The 14816-nt window shown below is 41.1% G+C and overlaps 1 protein-coding gene across 1 annotated transcript in view; it reads right to left on the reverse strand.

The window, feature by feature from the left end:
• Positions 1 to 523: 523 nt before the first annotated feature.
• Positions 524 to 14816, reverse strand: part of colec12 (collectin sub-family member 12) — a 29004-nt gene continuing 14711 nt past the window's right edge. The window contains exons 3-9 of the mRNA XM_087810585.1: positions 10515 to 10637; positions 5961 to 6047; positions 4855 to 5898; positions 2466 to 3026; positions 1543 to 1685; positions 1374 to 1483; positions 524 to 1306 (exon numbers count right to left, since the gene is read on the reverse strand). Coding sequence (XP_087666711.1) covers positions 1162 to 1306; positions 1374 to 1483; positions 1543 to 1685; positions 2466 to 3026; positions 4855 to 5898; positions 5961 to 6047; positions 10515 to 10637 — 2213 coding nt within the window. The 3' untranslated portion in view covers positions 524 to 1161. The remainder of the gene's footprint in view (positions 1307 to 1373; positions 1484 to 1542; positions 1686 to 2465; positions 3027 to 4854; positions 5899 to 5960; positions 6048 to 10514; positions 10638 to 14816) is intronic.

The following is a 14816-nucleotide window of genomic DNA, read 5'->3' on the forward strand; positions in this document are numbered from 1 at the left end:
ATCGATAAATTGCTAAATCTAATTGATTATAATGATGACGCCATTAATGCGAGTCTATCAGGCATATCGTCGTATTTACCCATTAATTATACGATGTATAAATGAGAAATACAATTAAATGGTTGACGATAATTTAATTTTTTTTTTTTTTTTAACAAAGCATTTTTCTTACCTGCACATAAAGACAAGACGATATTCTTAATGTTTGCACATCTTTAAATACTTGGATAAAAGACGCGCTGTACACGCTGGAGCATGATGACGTAGTAGCTGATCTCGCCCTTGATTGGTCGAATGCTGGTCTGTGATTTGTTGACGTCACACGATGAAAGAACGACTGACGTCTAACTTTTCACGAGGAAATAAATAAATAAAACTCGTTTAATATTACTATTAGTAGTTAGTATAAGAGTTTAACAATTTTATTACCATGAACACGTTTTTATTAAAAGAAAAAAAAGATCGTTTTGTAGAGTAATAACAGTGTTTTTATGTTAATTACGTTTATTTTATTACAGTGGATACAAAATGTATATCATTCCTGCGGCGCTGGATTCTGTAAAATACAAATATTTAACAAAACAAAAAACTATACATTAAAAAACATTTTTTTTAAGAATCTTTAACGTTCATTTTCTTCAACCTCTGAGGTTTTTGAATCTTTTCGTTCATTCATTTTATTCGACAGCCAAAAAAATCATTATTCAGTCGACTTCCGATCAGAAAACATACAACAATCCCGTCGGTTTGACGAGCTGCTGATTGGAAAACTTTATTTAAAAAAAAAAATCAAACAATGGTCGTCCGACGGCTGCGTCTCTTCGCCGACGTTCTCCTGGACGAGATGTTTCCAGACATGGAAGCAGCAGCGACGACTATAGATGTTTCTACTGAACTAAAGATTGCAGTCATTTTCAAGGTAGTAAGTTATTATGTACAGACGTCGACAATATTCTCTACGTGGATTAATAACATTTGGAAACAGAAGGATCTGGATATGTGCACGATCGAGCACCAAAGTGCTTCTGAAGACAGAGTCCTGAACGTCGCTTGAATGAAAACCGGCTTCGTCAAAGTCCCGGAGTCGTCAAGACGACCTTCCCTCGGCGCGTCTTCTCGTGGAGGAAAGAAACCGTGGAGCGGCGTGAAGCCAGACCCGGATCACGCCGAGGCTCGTTCGCAGACGAAGCCGATCCGATCCGTGCAGTAGAAGTCGTTCCAGTTGGCCTCGTGGATCAGGCCGGCACAGTCCTCGCCCTGCTCGTGGCCGTGCGTCCAGTTGTCCGGCTGCCCGAGCTTCCACTTCCTGCCAGGGACGCCGAGAACACATGAGGACACGAGAAGATCTGGAACGAACTTGACCGCGTGCTCACTTGAACGTGGGTTCGGTTCCGTCGACCCACTTCCACTCGTTCTCCTCCTCGCGGTCCGTGAGGCCGAGCCAGAAGTATCCTTTCCCGGCGATGGCGTTCCTGACGAATTGCTGCCGGAGACACGGAGAAGTCATGCAAGGGTCTCCACGGACGCTCGCCACGCTCTCACCTGCTCCTCGCTGTCGGTGATGATGAGCATGAGGGACGTCAGGTTGGAGCAGAACTGATGAGCCTCGTCGAAGTTGAGCCTCTGAGCGCCGGAGGAGAAGAAGTAGCAGCTGCTCTTGAACCTCCTGAACTCGGAAGGACAACCTGAGACAGAAGCACATGTTTGAGGAAGTTCAGAAGATTATACGTGTCGTCAGTTTGAATTAAAGCATTTAAATGTTGAAAAATTTTTTTTAAATAATTTTCAATTAAATAATTGTTGATTTTTAATGTTTTTTACATTAACTATAATAAAATCTATATATAAAGTTTGTTTTTATTGAATAATTTAATTAAATAATGTGTACATTAAAATGTATTTTTATTATCAAATAATATTAATGGGATATTTTATTAATATTGTCAAAATGTTTTGTTTAAAGAATTTAATACATTTTGGGAATTATAAAATATTGAAATGTTAAACCTATATATTTTTTAATAGTTTAATTATTACATATAGTATTAATGAATGTTTAATTGAATAATAATTGAATTAAATATATTAGTTTATTGAAAGGATTTTTTATATATTTTAAAATTAAATTAAAACTATTAGATATTTTCAAAATTAATGCACTTTTTTTTTTACACATAATCTAAGTCCAATAATTGTTAAATAAATGTTCTAAATTCTATTTATTTTAATTGATAATCTTTTAAATTCACTTCAAAATGTTGGTATAAAAAAATAGTTTTAAATTACTGGAATCAAAACATCAAACTCTTTAAATCTACTTCAGATTCTTGAAGTAAATGATTAAAAATATAAATAATAAAACATTTCAATGTAGAAAATAATTAATAAACACAACGATTCAATTAAATTAACTCAACATTCTGACGTCACTGATCGACCTTCACAGCCAACAGTCTCTCACTGACCGGGGTCGGAGGTCGGGGCGGCCGGCGGCTGCACCTGCTTCGACGCCGACCCTTCAGGGTTCTGGGCTGGTTTGGAGGACTGAGAGGGTTTGGGGGGTTCAGGAGAGATGGAGGGCTTGAGCGGCTTTAGAACTGGAGCTACTGGAGCAGGAAGGCCCGGCAGCCCCGGTGGACCAGGAGGCCCGATGGGTCCCACTAGCCCGCGGGGTCCCTCCAATCCGGCGGGTCCCGTGTCTCCGCGGAACCCCTGAGGTCCTTGTGGGCCGGCCATCCCCGCTATACCGTCCCTGCCCGGAAGACCTTGAGCTCCTCGATCCCCTTTCTCGCCGGGAGTTCCGGGCCGACCTCCAGTTCCTCTCGATCCTTTCATTCCGGGAAGACCCCGAGCCCCGGGCGCACCCTTAGAACCCGCTGCTCCTAGAACACCGTTGGCACCTCTCTCTCCTTTAGATCCCGCCAACCCGGTCACCCCTTTGTCTCCCTTGTCACCTTTCTGACCGGACGGGCCCGACGGACCTGCAGCACCCCGGTCACCTCTGGGCCCCTTGGGACCCGGTGGTCCTGAAGAACAGATCAAAGAACGAAGGTCAAATTTCTCATCACGTGTCAAGTTAGTTAAGCTCGTCAGGAAAGTTTCCTCGTGGTCGAAACGATCGAATCAAAACTTAATGTTTGGTAAAACAATACAAATAAAATATACATAAATGCTAATGAAATTAGCTCAATTAGCATAGCATGACATGCTAGCAACGACGATAAACTATTCTTTCGAATTTTAAGATCGTATCAAATAACATTTTTAATAACGTTCACATGTTGTTAAGCTTCAACAGTCACATGCTTAATAAAAATATTAGTTTTATTACCATCATTACATGAGAAAAATTAGTTAAACAAGTTATTGTTGAACATCTTTGAAGCTGTGAAAAATGTATGAAGCTTTTTTTTTTATTATCATTAATGTTTAGACTTTTTAACCATGTTTACATTTTTAAATAATGCATCATTTAATATTAATAACTGGCCTGGTTTGTTTTGACTTTTGGATAAATTAAATCTTTCTATAACTGTTTTCTACATAAATGTAAAACAAGTATCTCTAGAAACTGACATTTACGTCTTGTGTTATTTCGACTTTTTAACCTTAAAAGTGACGTAAGTAAGTAGTGATGGCGGAGCAGTTACTTTTGTTTTTCTCTAGTATTACGTATTTTTCGAGTCACGTAGTTAACGTTCAAAACTGTAGTTCTTCAGTTTAGCCACTAGATGACGTCTCGTCCGTTGTCATGGCGACGGGGTCGTGTGTCTGTTTCCTGCTTGTATTTTGGAACGAGCACTTTATGAGTACGTTGTAAAATCATAATATTATCTTATAATCATTTATTTGTTATTATTATTTAATTAATTAACGATGGATTGACGGACCTGATGATGAAGAAGAAAATAATTATTGATGGATGAACGAGAACGACTTGAAGAACCGTCTCCATCAGACTAGTGCTGTGTCTCAAATCACATACTTCTCTTAGTATACTAGAAGTTAGTATGCATCAGGATAGTGTACGTACTAACTAGTAACTAATCCTCCACAGATAGTATGTCTCAAATCGCATACTTCTCTTAGTATACTAGAAGTTAGTATGCATCAGGATAGTGTACGTACTAACTAGTAACTAATCCTCCACAGATAGTATGTCTCAAATCGCAGTCTTCTCTTAGTATACTAGAAGTTAGTATGCATCAGGATAGTGTACGTACTAACTAGTAACTAATCCTCCACAGATAGTATGTCTCAAATCGCATACTTCTCTTAGTATACTAGAAGTTAGTATCATCAGGATAGTGTACGTACTAACTAGTAACTAATCCTCCACAGATAGTATGTCTCAAATCGCATACTTCTCTTAGTATACTAGAAGTTAGTATCATCAGGATAGTGTACGTACTAACTAGTAACTAATGCTCCACAGATAGTATGTCTCAAATCAAACTCTGCTGCTACACACTAACAGGAAATGATGCGACAACTTCTTCTTCTACTACTATTTAACCATGATTTCAACCAGCTGTAGGAACACTAGCGCCACCTGCTGGCAGCACGTTTGGCAAGTTTGGAAAAACGACGTAACTTCCGTTTAAAACGTCACTAAGATGGAGTCGTTTAGTGTAGAAAGTGTCCATCGATCCATACTCAGTTTTGTGTGTGTTTTAGTGACAATCTAGTGTGTATGAAGCACTACATTTACATACTAAGAATTGAGACGCACTTATGCACTAAAAATACTAACTTTGAGTACGCAAGTATGTGATTTGAGACACAGAACAGGCTGTGACAAACATCTAGAAAGAGTCTTCGTAAAGTTGACCCAGAAGGTCCCGAGGGTCTCACCCTGCAGGATGGTGAAGTTGGTGATGAGCTGCGAGTGCTTGCTGTCCACCAGCTTCATCTCCTCCATCACCACCGACATGCTGCCGACCTCCTTGTCCAGCCGCTCCACCAGCACGTCCTGCTGCGCCCTCAGCTCGCGCCCGTCCGCCCGGGTCTCGGTCACGCTGCCGTTCAGCGCCGCCAGCAGCTCCGTGTGGCGTATGACGGCCTCGGCGCAGGACCTCAGGCCGCTCAGGTCGGAGCCGATGGCGCCGAGCAGCTGCGCGGTGACGGTGACGTTCCCCATCACGCGGTCCATGTCGTTCTCCTGCCGGTCCAGCCGGGCCTCCAGCTCGTCGAAGCGGCTGGAGGTGGAGTTGTCGTGGTCCCTCTGGTGGTCCATGAGCTCCCGCATGTTCTGCTCGTGTCCCTCGGCGAGCGCCGACGTGTTCTGGATCTGGCCGGCCAGCGAGCCGAGCTGAGAGCCCAGGTCCTCCAGCGCGTCCCCGTTGGCCCGGGCCAGAGCCGAGTTGTTCGCCGCCAACACCTGCAGGTGCTGGACCTTCTCCTTGAGCCAGTCCGAGTCGGCCTGAGTCTGCCGGGCCGTCTGCTGCAGACCCTGGAAGTCGTTCCTCAGCTTCTGCACGGCCTGACCCGCGTCCTCCACCGTCCTCTGCAGGGACCCCAGCAGGTTCCTCTGCTGGACCTGCGTGATGTTCAGCGCTCCGATGCCGACCCGCGTCTGACCCTGGACCTTGACCTGACCCTGGATCTCGGACTGGAGGCGGGCGGTGTCGGTCTGCAGGCTGTCGATCAGGCCGCCGTAGGACACGAGCGTGTGGTTGATGCCGCGCAGGGACGCCGTGTTGCCCGTCAAGAAGCTCTGCAGCGACGCGTGTCCGTCCTCCATGTCGTCGCCCGTCAGCTTCAGCTTGTCCAGCACGTCTCGGTTGGTCCTGGCTCGCGCCGCGATGTCGTTCAGTCGGCTCTGCAGCGCCTCCAGGTTGGATTTGAAGTTCCTGATCTCGCCGGAGGCGTTGACGGACTTCTCTCCGGTCTGAAGATCTGAGGAGGAGGTGAGAGGTTTTGATTCGTCCGTCGCCGTCGGTCGCCATGACGACACTCACCCAGCTTCTTCAGGTCCGACTCCACGCTGGTGATCTTGCCGCCGTAGTTCTGCATCCCCTCGGAGACGCTGTCCATCCTCTGGACCACTGGTGGAGAAGAAGAACAGATGTCACTCGTCCAGCAGAGGGCGCTGATCTACTCCAGCAGCCAAGCTGACTGAGTCACTGTGACTCTGGAACTGAAGCAACAGATCCTGGAAAATCAACGTAACATTCGTTCTTATTCGTTGGATCTTGTTGAGTTTAGTCATGGAAGTGAAAACTCACAAGTCAGTTTGAATTAAAACGTCTTTGGCTTTATTTCAGGGTAAATATATGTTTGTATATCAGTGTCAACAGAATATTTATTAATTTAACTTTTAACAGATTGAAAATTTGATTTTTTTTTTTAATACAATTTTTTCAGCACTGAATTATTTTTAGGGATTTAATTTGATATTATTTATATTGAAAGGTTGAATTTTTTGTTATTTTAACTTAAAAAAAAGATTTTTATTACACATTGGAATTAGAAAAATATTCATTAATAATGGCATTAAATAAATAAAAGAAAAAATATGTTTACCTTTTAATTATTTAATGCAATTATTGAAGAATATTTTTCAACCTTTCAATATACTAATTATTAAATTAAAAATGTATTTTATTTTATTGAAGGCTTAAAGTTCCACTTAAGTGTGTATGTGCGTGTGTGTTAAAGTGTTTATGTGTGTGTGATGTGTGACTCTTTTGTATCATCAGTGTGTGTTTGTATAAAACTCTCTTTTCATTGAAATATTGACATTAGAAAATGATCTTAAGCTCCGCCCACTGAAAACAATTTGTAATTCTGGAGATGAAATCTTGTTGACCATAACCACACCCACTCTGCTGTGATTGGTCAGGCATCAAGGTTTGTCATAGCGCCTCATCAATGGTCTCCACCTCGAAGGGACTCGTTGTATAAACAAAGCGTGATTACAGCTGGAGGAGGAGTGAAGCCATTATTACGTCATAATGGACTCTCGTAACCTCTCGTTCGTCCAGATTTCAGAGCAACTTTATAAAGTAATAAAGTTTAAAACACGGTCATGATGAGAAGTTACTGCGTCTTGAAGAACATTCACTACATGTCAGGAGAGTTGATCATTAGTTAATCATTCAATTGAAAAAATAATCCAAGTTTCAACCTTTGAACTGTATCATGAATATATTTTTCTATCCAAGTTGCTAAAAGTAAACAAACGATGATTAAATGTCTTAAACACACACGTCTGGCGGAGAAGACTGACCTCAGCAGCTTCTTCTTCTTCTAAACTATTTCTCGACACCGGCAGCCACTTGTGAGCCAACCTGCGGTTCACGAGACAACAAATTGCAACCGACTCATAAAAAGCTCCTCAGGGCCGCGAAGCGTCGCCGCCGCACGAGCATCTGGAAGACGTTAGCACCGCGACCGTGAAGATCACGAGGGCTTCACGCTGACACTGACATATGGAAAACCCAGAAGACGATCCCGACGCTCGGGAAGATACTGGAGCGTCAGCTCGTCTCATTACAACATCACCAATGTTGCGTCAGAGCTGAAGGACGTGGAGAACCACTGGTGTGAGAATGTTTGGTCAAGAACATAATGTCCATCATTAGAAGATCATGATGAGGGAATCTAGAGGAAGAATACTTTCATCTGAAACATGTGGAGCAGATCAATCTTTCTCTTGTGCTGTGTCTCAAATCGTATTCTTGTGTACTCAAAGTTAGTATTTTTAGTGCGTAAGTGCGTCTCAATTCTTAGTATGCGAAATTTAGTGCTCCATACACACTAAATTGTCACTAAAACGCCCACAAAACTGAGTATGGATCGATGGACACTTTCTACACTAAACGGCTCCATCTTAGTGACGTTTTAAACGGAAGTTACGTCATATATATGCATGTATATATATATTCATATACTAACAGGTGTATTTTCAGCAGCAGTAGAAGGATGACACGTCTTCGGTGCTGATACCAGCTTAAATATCTCTCCAATATTTTGTTTCTCATATTTTTTCTTTATTTCTTTTTCCAAACTTGCAAAATGTGCTGCCAGCAGGTGGCGATAGTGTTCCTACAGCTGGTTGAAATCATTGTTAAATAGTAGTAGAAGAAGAAGCTGTCGCGTCATTTCCTGTTAGTGTGTAGCAGCAGAGTTTGATTTGAGACATACTATCTGTGGAGGATTAGTTACTAGTTAGTACGTACACTATCCTGATGCATACTAACTTCTAGTATACTAAGAGAAGTATGCGATTTGAGACATACTATCTGTGGAGAATAAGTTACTAGTTAGTACGTACACTATCCTGATGCATACTAACTTCTAGTATACTAAGAGAAGTGTTTTATTTGAGACATACTATCTGTGGATTAGTAACTAGTTAGTACGTACACTATCCTGATGCATACTAACTTCTAGTATACTAAGAGAAGTGTTTTATTTGAGACATACTATCTGTGGAGGATTAGTTACTAGTTAGTACGTACACTATCCTGATGCATACTAACTTCTAGTATACTAAGAGAAGTGTTTTATTTGAGAAATACTATCTGTGGATTAGTAACTAGTTAGTACGTACACTATCCTGATGCATACTAACTTCTAGTGTACTAAGAGAAGTGTTTGATTTGAGACATACTATCTGTGGAGGATTAGTTACTAGTTAGTACGTACACTATCCTGATGCATACTAACTTCTAGTATACTAAGAGTAGTGTTTTATTTGAGACATACTATCTGTGGAGGATTAGTTACTAGTTAGTACGTACACTATCCTGATGCATACTAACTTCTAGTGTACTAAGAGAAGTGTTTGATTTGAGACATACAATCTGTGGAGGATTAGTTACTAGTTAGTACGTACACTATCCTGATGCATACTAACTTCTAGTATACTAAGAGAAGTGTTTGATTTGAGACATACTATCTGTGGAGGATTAGTTACTAGTTAGTACGTACACTATCCTGATGCATACTAACTTCTAGTATACTAAGAGAAGTGTTTGATTTGAGACATACTATCTGTGGAGGATTAGTTACTAGTTAGTACGTACACTATCCTGATGCATACTAACTTCTAGTATACTAAGAGAAGTGTTTGATTTGAGACATACTATCTGTGGAGGATTAGTTACTAGTTAGTACGTACACTATCCTGATGCATACTAACTTCTAGTGTACTAAGAGAAGTGTTTTATTTGAGACATACTATCTGTGGAGGATTAGTTACTAGTTAGTACGTACACTATCCTGATGCATACTAACTTCTAGTGTACTAAGAGAAGTGTTTTATTTGAGACATACTATCTGTGGAGGATTAGTTACTTGTTAGTACGTACACTATCCTGATGCATACTAACTTCTAGTATACTAAGAGAAGTGTTTGATTTGAGACATACTATCTGTGGAGGATTAGTTACTAGTTAGTACGTACACTATCCTGATGCATACTAACTTCTAGTATACTAAGAGAAGTGTTTGATTTGAGACATACTATCTGTGGAGGATTAGTTACTAGTTAGTACGTACACTATCCTGATGCATACTAACTTCTAGTGTACTAAGAGAAGTGTTTTATTTGAGACATACTATCTGTGGAGGATTAGTTACTAGTTAGTACGTACACTATCCTGATGCATACTAACTTCTAGTATACTAAGAGAAGTGTTTGATTTGAGACATACTATCTGTGGAGGATTAGTTACTAGTTAGTACGTACACTATCCTGATGCATACTAACTTCTAGTATACTAAGAGAAGTGTTTGATTTGAGACATACTATCTGTGGAGGATTAGTTACTAGTTAGTACGTACACTATCCTGATGCATACTAACTTCTAGTGTACTAAGAGAAGTGTTTTATTTGAGACATACTATCTGTGGAGGATTAGTTACTAGTTAGTACGTACACTATCCTGATGCATACTAACTTCTAGTATACTAAGAGAAGTGTTTGATTTGAGACATACTATCTGTGGAGGATTAGTTACTAGTTAGTACGTACACTATCCTGATGCACACTAACTTCTAGTATACTAAGAGAAGTATGTGATTTGAGACAGCATTGGTGTCTGTGACAATATTCTCACTAAGGACTTTATGCTTCAATGATATCGATCCAAATGTCCATCTGGATCCATGAGTCCTTTGTGACGCGTCACTCTCTGTGGTGCAGAAGAAACTACAGCTCTATGGAAGTTTATCGGTGTCATCAGAATATGAAAAGGTTGAATTTAAATTTATGATTTATTTATTATTGAAATGTTCTCGTTATTTATTTGTTTTTAAGCATTGAATTATGTTTAGGAATAATTAAAAAAAATATTTTATTGAATAGAAATGTTTTTATTGAACGATCGAATAATATAAATAATAATCAAAATAATAATAATAATTACAAGTGTAGACATTCATTTGCAGTCTTTTAAATTCAATATAAATGTCATGTGACCTTCTGCACTCGACATGATTGGCTGAGATGTGTGTGTGTGTGTGTGTGTGTGTGTGTGGGATGTGTGTGTGTGTGTGTCGCTCACCTTTGAAGCCGAGAACAGCCACAGCGATGGTGAGTAGAGCACAGAGCACGTAGAGCAGAGCGATCGACGCCCGTAGAGCCCAGTCGTTCTTACACCTGGTGCACTCTGACCCCTCCTGGATTCCTGTCCACACACAGTTATTCATCAAATATTTTCAAATACACAAAATATGTACAATAAACAGTAACAATAATAAGTACCTATAAACTCCTACTTTGACCTTCTTCTGTTATCTATATAAGTCATTTAACTTTTGTCTTTTATTTGTTTTTTTTGGGTTTGGTTTTTCATTTTTCTACTCTAGATAGAAGCAGTAATTCCGTCCTCCGCAGCTAAAGGAACAATTAAATCCCGCAAGATCCCTGCGATTACTGAGGACAAGAGGATACAGTCACTCCTGCAGCTTTTAAAGCTGATGTTTGGACATATTTTGGTTTGAAAACAAATGAAAGCAGTTACGACTTCGTCAAGAGTCATGTGGTCTGTAAATACTACAACACCAGAGTCAAGTACTGGACAATACTACACATATATACTTGTTACTACACTATCACAACACCAGAGACAAGTACTGGACAATACTACACATATATACTTGTTACTACACTATCACAACACCAGAGTCAAATACTGGACAATACTACACATATATACTTGTTACTACACTATCACAACACCAGAGACAAGTACTGGACAATACTACACATATATACTTGTTACTACACTATCACAACACCAGAGACAAGTACTGGACAATACTACACATATATACTTGTTACTACACTATCACAACACCAGAGTCAAGTACTGGACAATACTACACATATATCCTTGTTACTACACTATCACAACACCAGAGACAAGTACTGGACAATACTACACATATATACTTGTTACTACACTATCACAACACCAGAGTCAAGTACTGGACAATACTACACATATATACTTGTTACTACACTATCACAACACCAGAGTCAAGTACTGGACAATACTACACATATATACTTGTTACTACACTATCACAACACCAGAGTCAAGTACTGGACAATACTACACATATATCCTTGTTACTACACTATCACAACACCAGAGTCAAGTACTGGACAATACTACACATATATCCTTGTTACTACACTATCACAACACCAGAGACAAGTACTGGACAATACTACACACATATACTTGTTACTACACTATCACAACACCAGAGTCAAGTACTGGACAATACTACACATATATCCTTGTTACTACACTATCACAACACCAGAGACAAGTACTGGACAATACTACACACATATACTTGTTACTACACTATCACAACACCAGAGTCAAGTACTGGACAATACTACACATATATCCTTGTTACTACACTATCACAACACCAGAGACAAGTACTGGACAATACTACACACATATACTTGTTACTACACTATCACTATCTATCGTAATTAAAAGCATCTCTTATCAAACCATCACCGACCAACACGACTCTGAACAGCGGGAGTAGCTCAGGTGGAGTACAAGGAGAGTAACTGCGTCGCTAACTTGGTTGAGTCTTAAGTGAAACATGCTGCCACTTCTTTTCCAGCCAAGAATGAATTGGAAACATTTGGCCTCGTGAAACGGTGAGAAGGCTCGCGGCACATGTGCTCCACACATGACGGACCAAACAAAACAACCAAAAAACTCTTTCTCTCAGTCATTCCTCGTCGTCATTCAAGCCTACTGTGCTTTTCTCACACTTGCTCGTCCGACAGGAACCGTACCTCAGACTCTACACTGGAGATGTTTGGGACGAGAGCTAGGAAGCTTATGAAAGTTCAGGTACGAGGGTTTTTAAGGAATAAACTGCCATCGATATATAATGAGTTCCTCGAGATCAGTCGCTGTCCCCCTGAAAGGGACTAAACCAGAGTTCTTGTCGGACCGAGGGGAGGCTGGGACGGCCAGAGGGGGACCCTCACATCTGTGCAAACATCATGTCCGACCACCTCAGAGGGGCCCAGCTAAGGACCTGGACACGGATACGCTGTTGTCCTCATGTGTACTGAGGGCCCCGCGGCGGGGAGGCCCCCCACACACCCCCGTCTGTCCTGGACCACATGTGGGTTGAAAGACAACATCACTCCGAGTAAACAAGCGACAGAAGACGGAGCTGGACCTGGCGTCGCGGTGACATGTCCTCCTTAGTGAGTTGAAGCTTGAAGCTCTTGGGTCTCGTCGAAGACATGCTGATCTCAGACCTGTACAGCGACACGATATTTGCTCTCGACCTCACAACATCTGAGCCAGGACCCCGGGGGGGACACATGAGAGTGTTTTTGACTTCAAGATGTTTACTTATGGAGCACCAACTCAAGTGCCAGCGTGATGTTCTGACCTGCTGCGACCTCGGGATGTTGTCAACAGCTCTGAGCTCAAATGATGCAAAACGAAAACTAATAAATACTCAAGTCTGGACGTCGGTACACAAATGTGAGGGTTTAACTTTAAACAAAACAATCTGCTCCCAAATCAGCCGGAACTAAAGAAACTGGGTCTGAATGTAAGTCTGCTTAACCTGGGACTGGATCTCCTGATCCACTTTGGTCAAACAGAGGAAGAGAATAAAGAGGTGGTGAAGAGAGGAGGAGAAAAATAAGAGTGGGAATAAAAATAAAAATAGAATGAACAGGAAGAAGATGAGAAAGAAAAAGACGAAGAGGAAGAAATAGACGAGGTAGAAGGAGAGGAGGAGTAAAAAGAAGAGGAGGAAGAAGAAGACAAGGAGGAATAAGAAGTGGAGGAAGAAGAAAAAGAGTAAGATGAGGAAAAAGAAGAGCCTTTTGGGTCAAGAAGTAGATGAAGAACAAGAAGATGAGAAATAGGAAAAGGGAAGGAAGAAGAGGAGAATAAGAGGAAGAGAAGGAAGAGGTGGAAGGAGAGGAGGTGTAAAAAGAAAAGGAAGAAGACTAGGAGGAATAAGAAGTGGAGGAAGAGGAAAAATATGGGTAAGAAGAAGAAGAAAAAGAGTAAGATGAGGAAAAAGAAGAGCTTTTTGGGTCAAGAAGTAGAGGAAGAACATGAAGATGAGAAAGAAGGAAAGGGAAGGAAGAAGAGGAGGATAAGAGAAAGAGAAGGAAGAAGAAGAAAAATGGATGGAGGGGAGAAGAAGGAGGGAAGATGAGTACAATAAGAACAATAATCCAGCATGGATTCATCAAAATGAAGCCTGAGGGTAAAGCCAGCATTATGTTGAAAGAAGTGATTCTATAACTCACAACGCAATCCCATAATGCACTGCAACAGTGAGAGTTTGAGTACGAGCTCATTTTGATCACATTTTGATGCGAGTACAGCGCGTGGTGTCGGCACACGAGGATCAGGTTTTACACGAAGTCACACGTTCTCGTTCCACGCAGATGTAAAAACATTGAATCGTTGGAGAATCGTTAAAATCATGAGTCCAGCCAGAGAACTGAGGACGTAAATAAATGCAAGAAAAAGGAAAACACAAAGGAGGTGAAGGAGTTACTGGATTATATCCTGACTAGAAACCACTAATTGGCTCGAAAACATGTTGAGAAAATGGAACCGAGGGCGAGAGATTTGTGTCTCAGGACCAGAGTCCAGACAGACGGAGGTTTTGAACCTGCCGTGAGCTCGTCTCAGACGTGGAAACCAACGGCAGCACAAAGACAGCAGTGTTGATATTAAACTATATACAGTGACTGAGTGGAATCTCTGGTTCTCATTGTGTCAAAATGTATTTGAACATGTTCAAGAGAGACGAAAAGTTAGGCTAGAAAAAGTAAGTCAAGAGTAGGTGTTAGAAAACATTGGTGAGGGGATACAATATGGTTTTCCACTAGTATACTGTATTGTTCTTCAACAGCAATTACAATTAACCCTGTTCATTCCGGCAGCTAGATGGCAGCACGTATTACGTCCTCCCCAGCAAACAGAAGAATGAAATGCCACGAGATCCCAGCGATGACTGAGGACGAGAGGATACAGTGAGTCCAGCAGTTTTTAAAGCTGATTTTTGGACACATTTTGGTTTGAAAACAAATGAAAGCTGTTACGACTGAGGACGAGAGGATACAGTGAGTCCAGCAGCTTTTAAAGCTGATGTTTGGACATATGGTGGTTTGAAAACAAATGAAAGAAGGTACGACTGAGGACGAGAGGATACAGTGAGTCCAGCAGCTTTTAAAGCTGATGTTTGGACATATTTTGGTTTTAAAACAAATGAAAGCAGTTACGACTGAGGACGAGAGGATACAGTGAGTCCAGCAGCTTTTAAAGCTGATGTTTGGA

This window comes from Callionymus lyra, chromosome 16 (genome assembly GCF_982586985.1).
Source record: "Callionymus lyra chromosome 16, fCalLyr1.hap1.1, whole genome shotgun sequence".
In the NCBI taxonomy this organism is placed as follows: domain Eukaryota; kingdom Metazoa; phylum Chordata; class Actinopteri; order Syngnathiformes; family Callionymidae; genus Callionymus; species Callionymus lyra.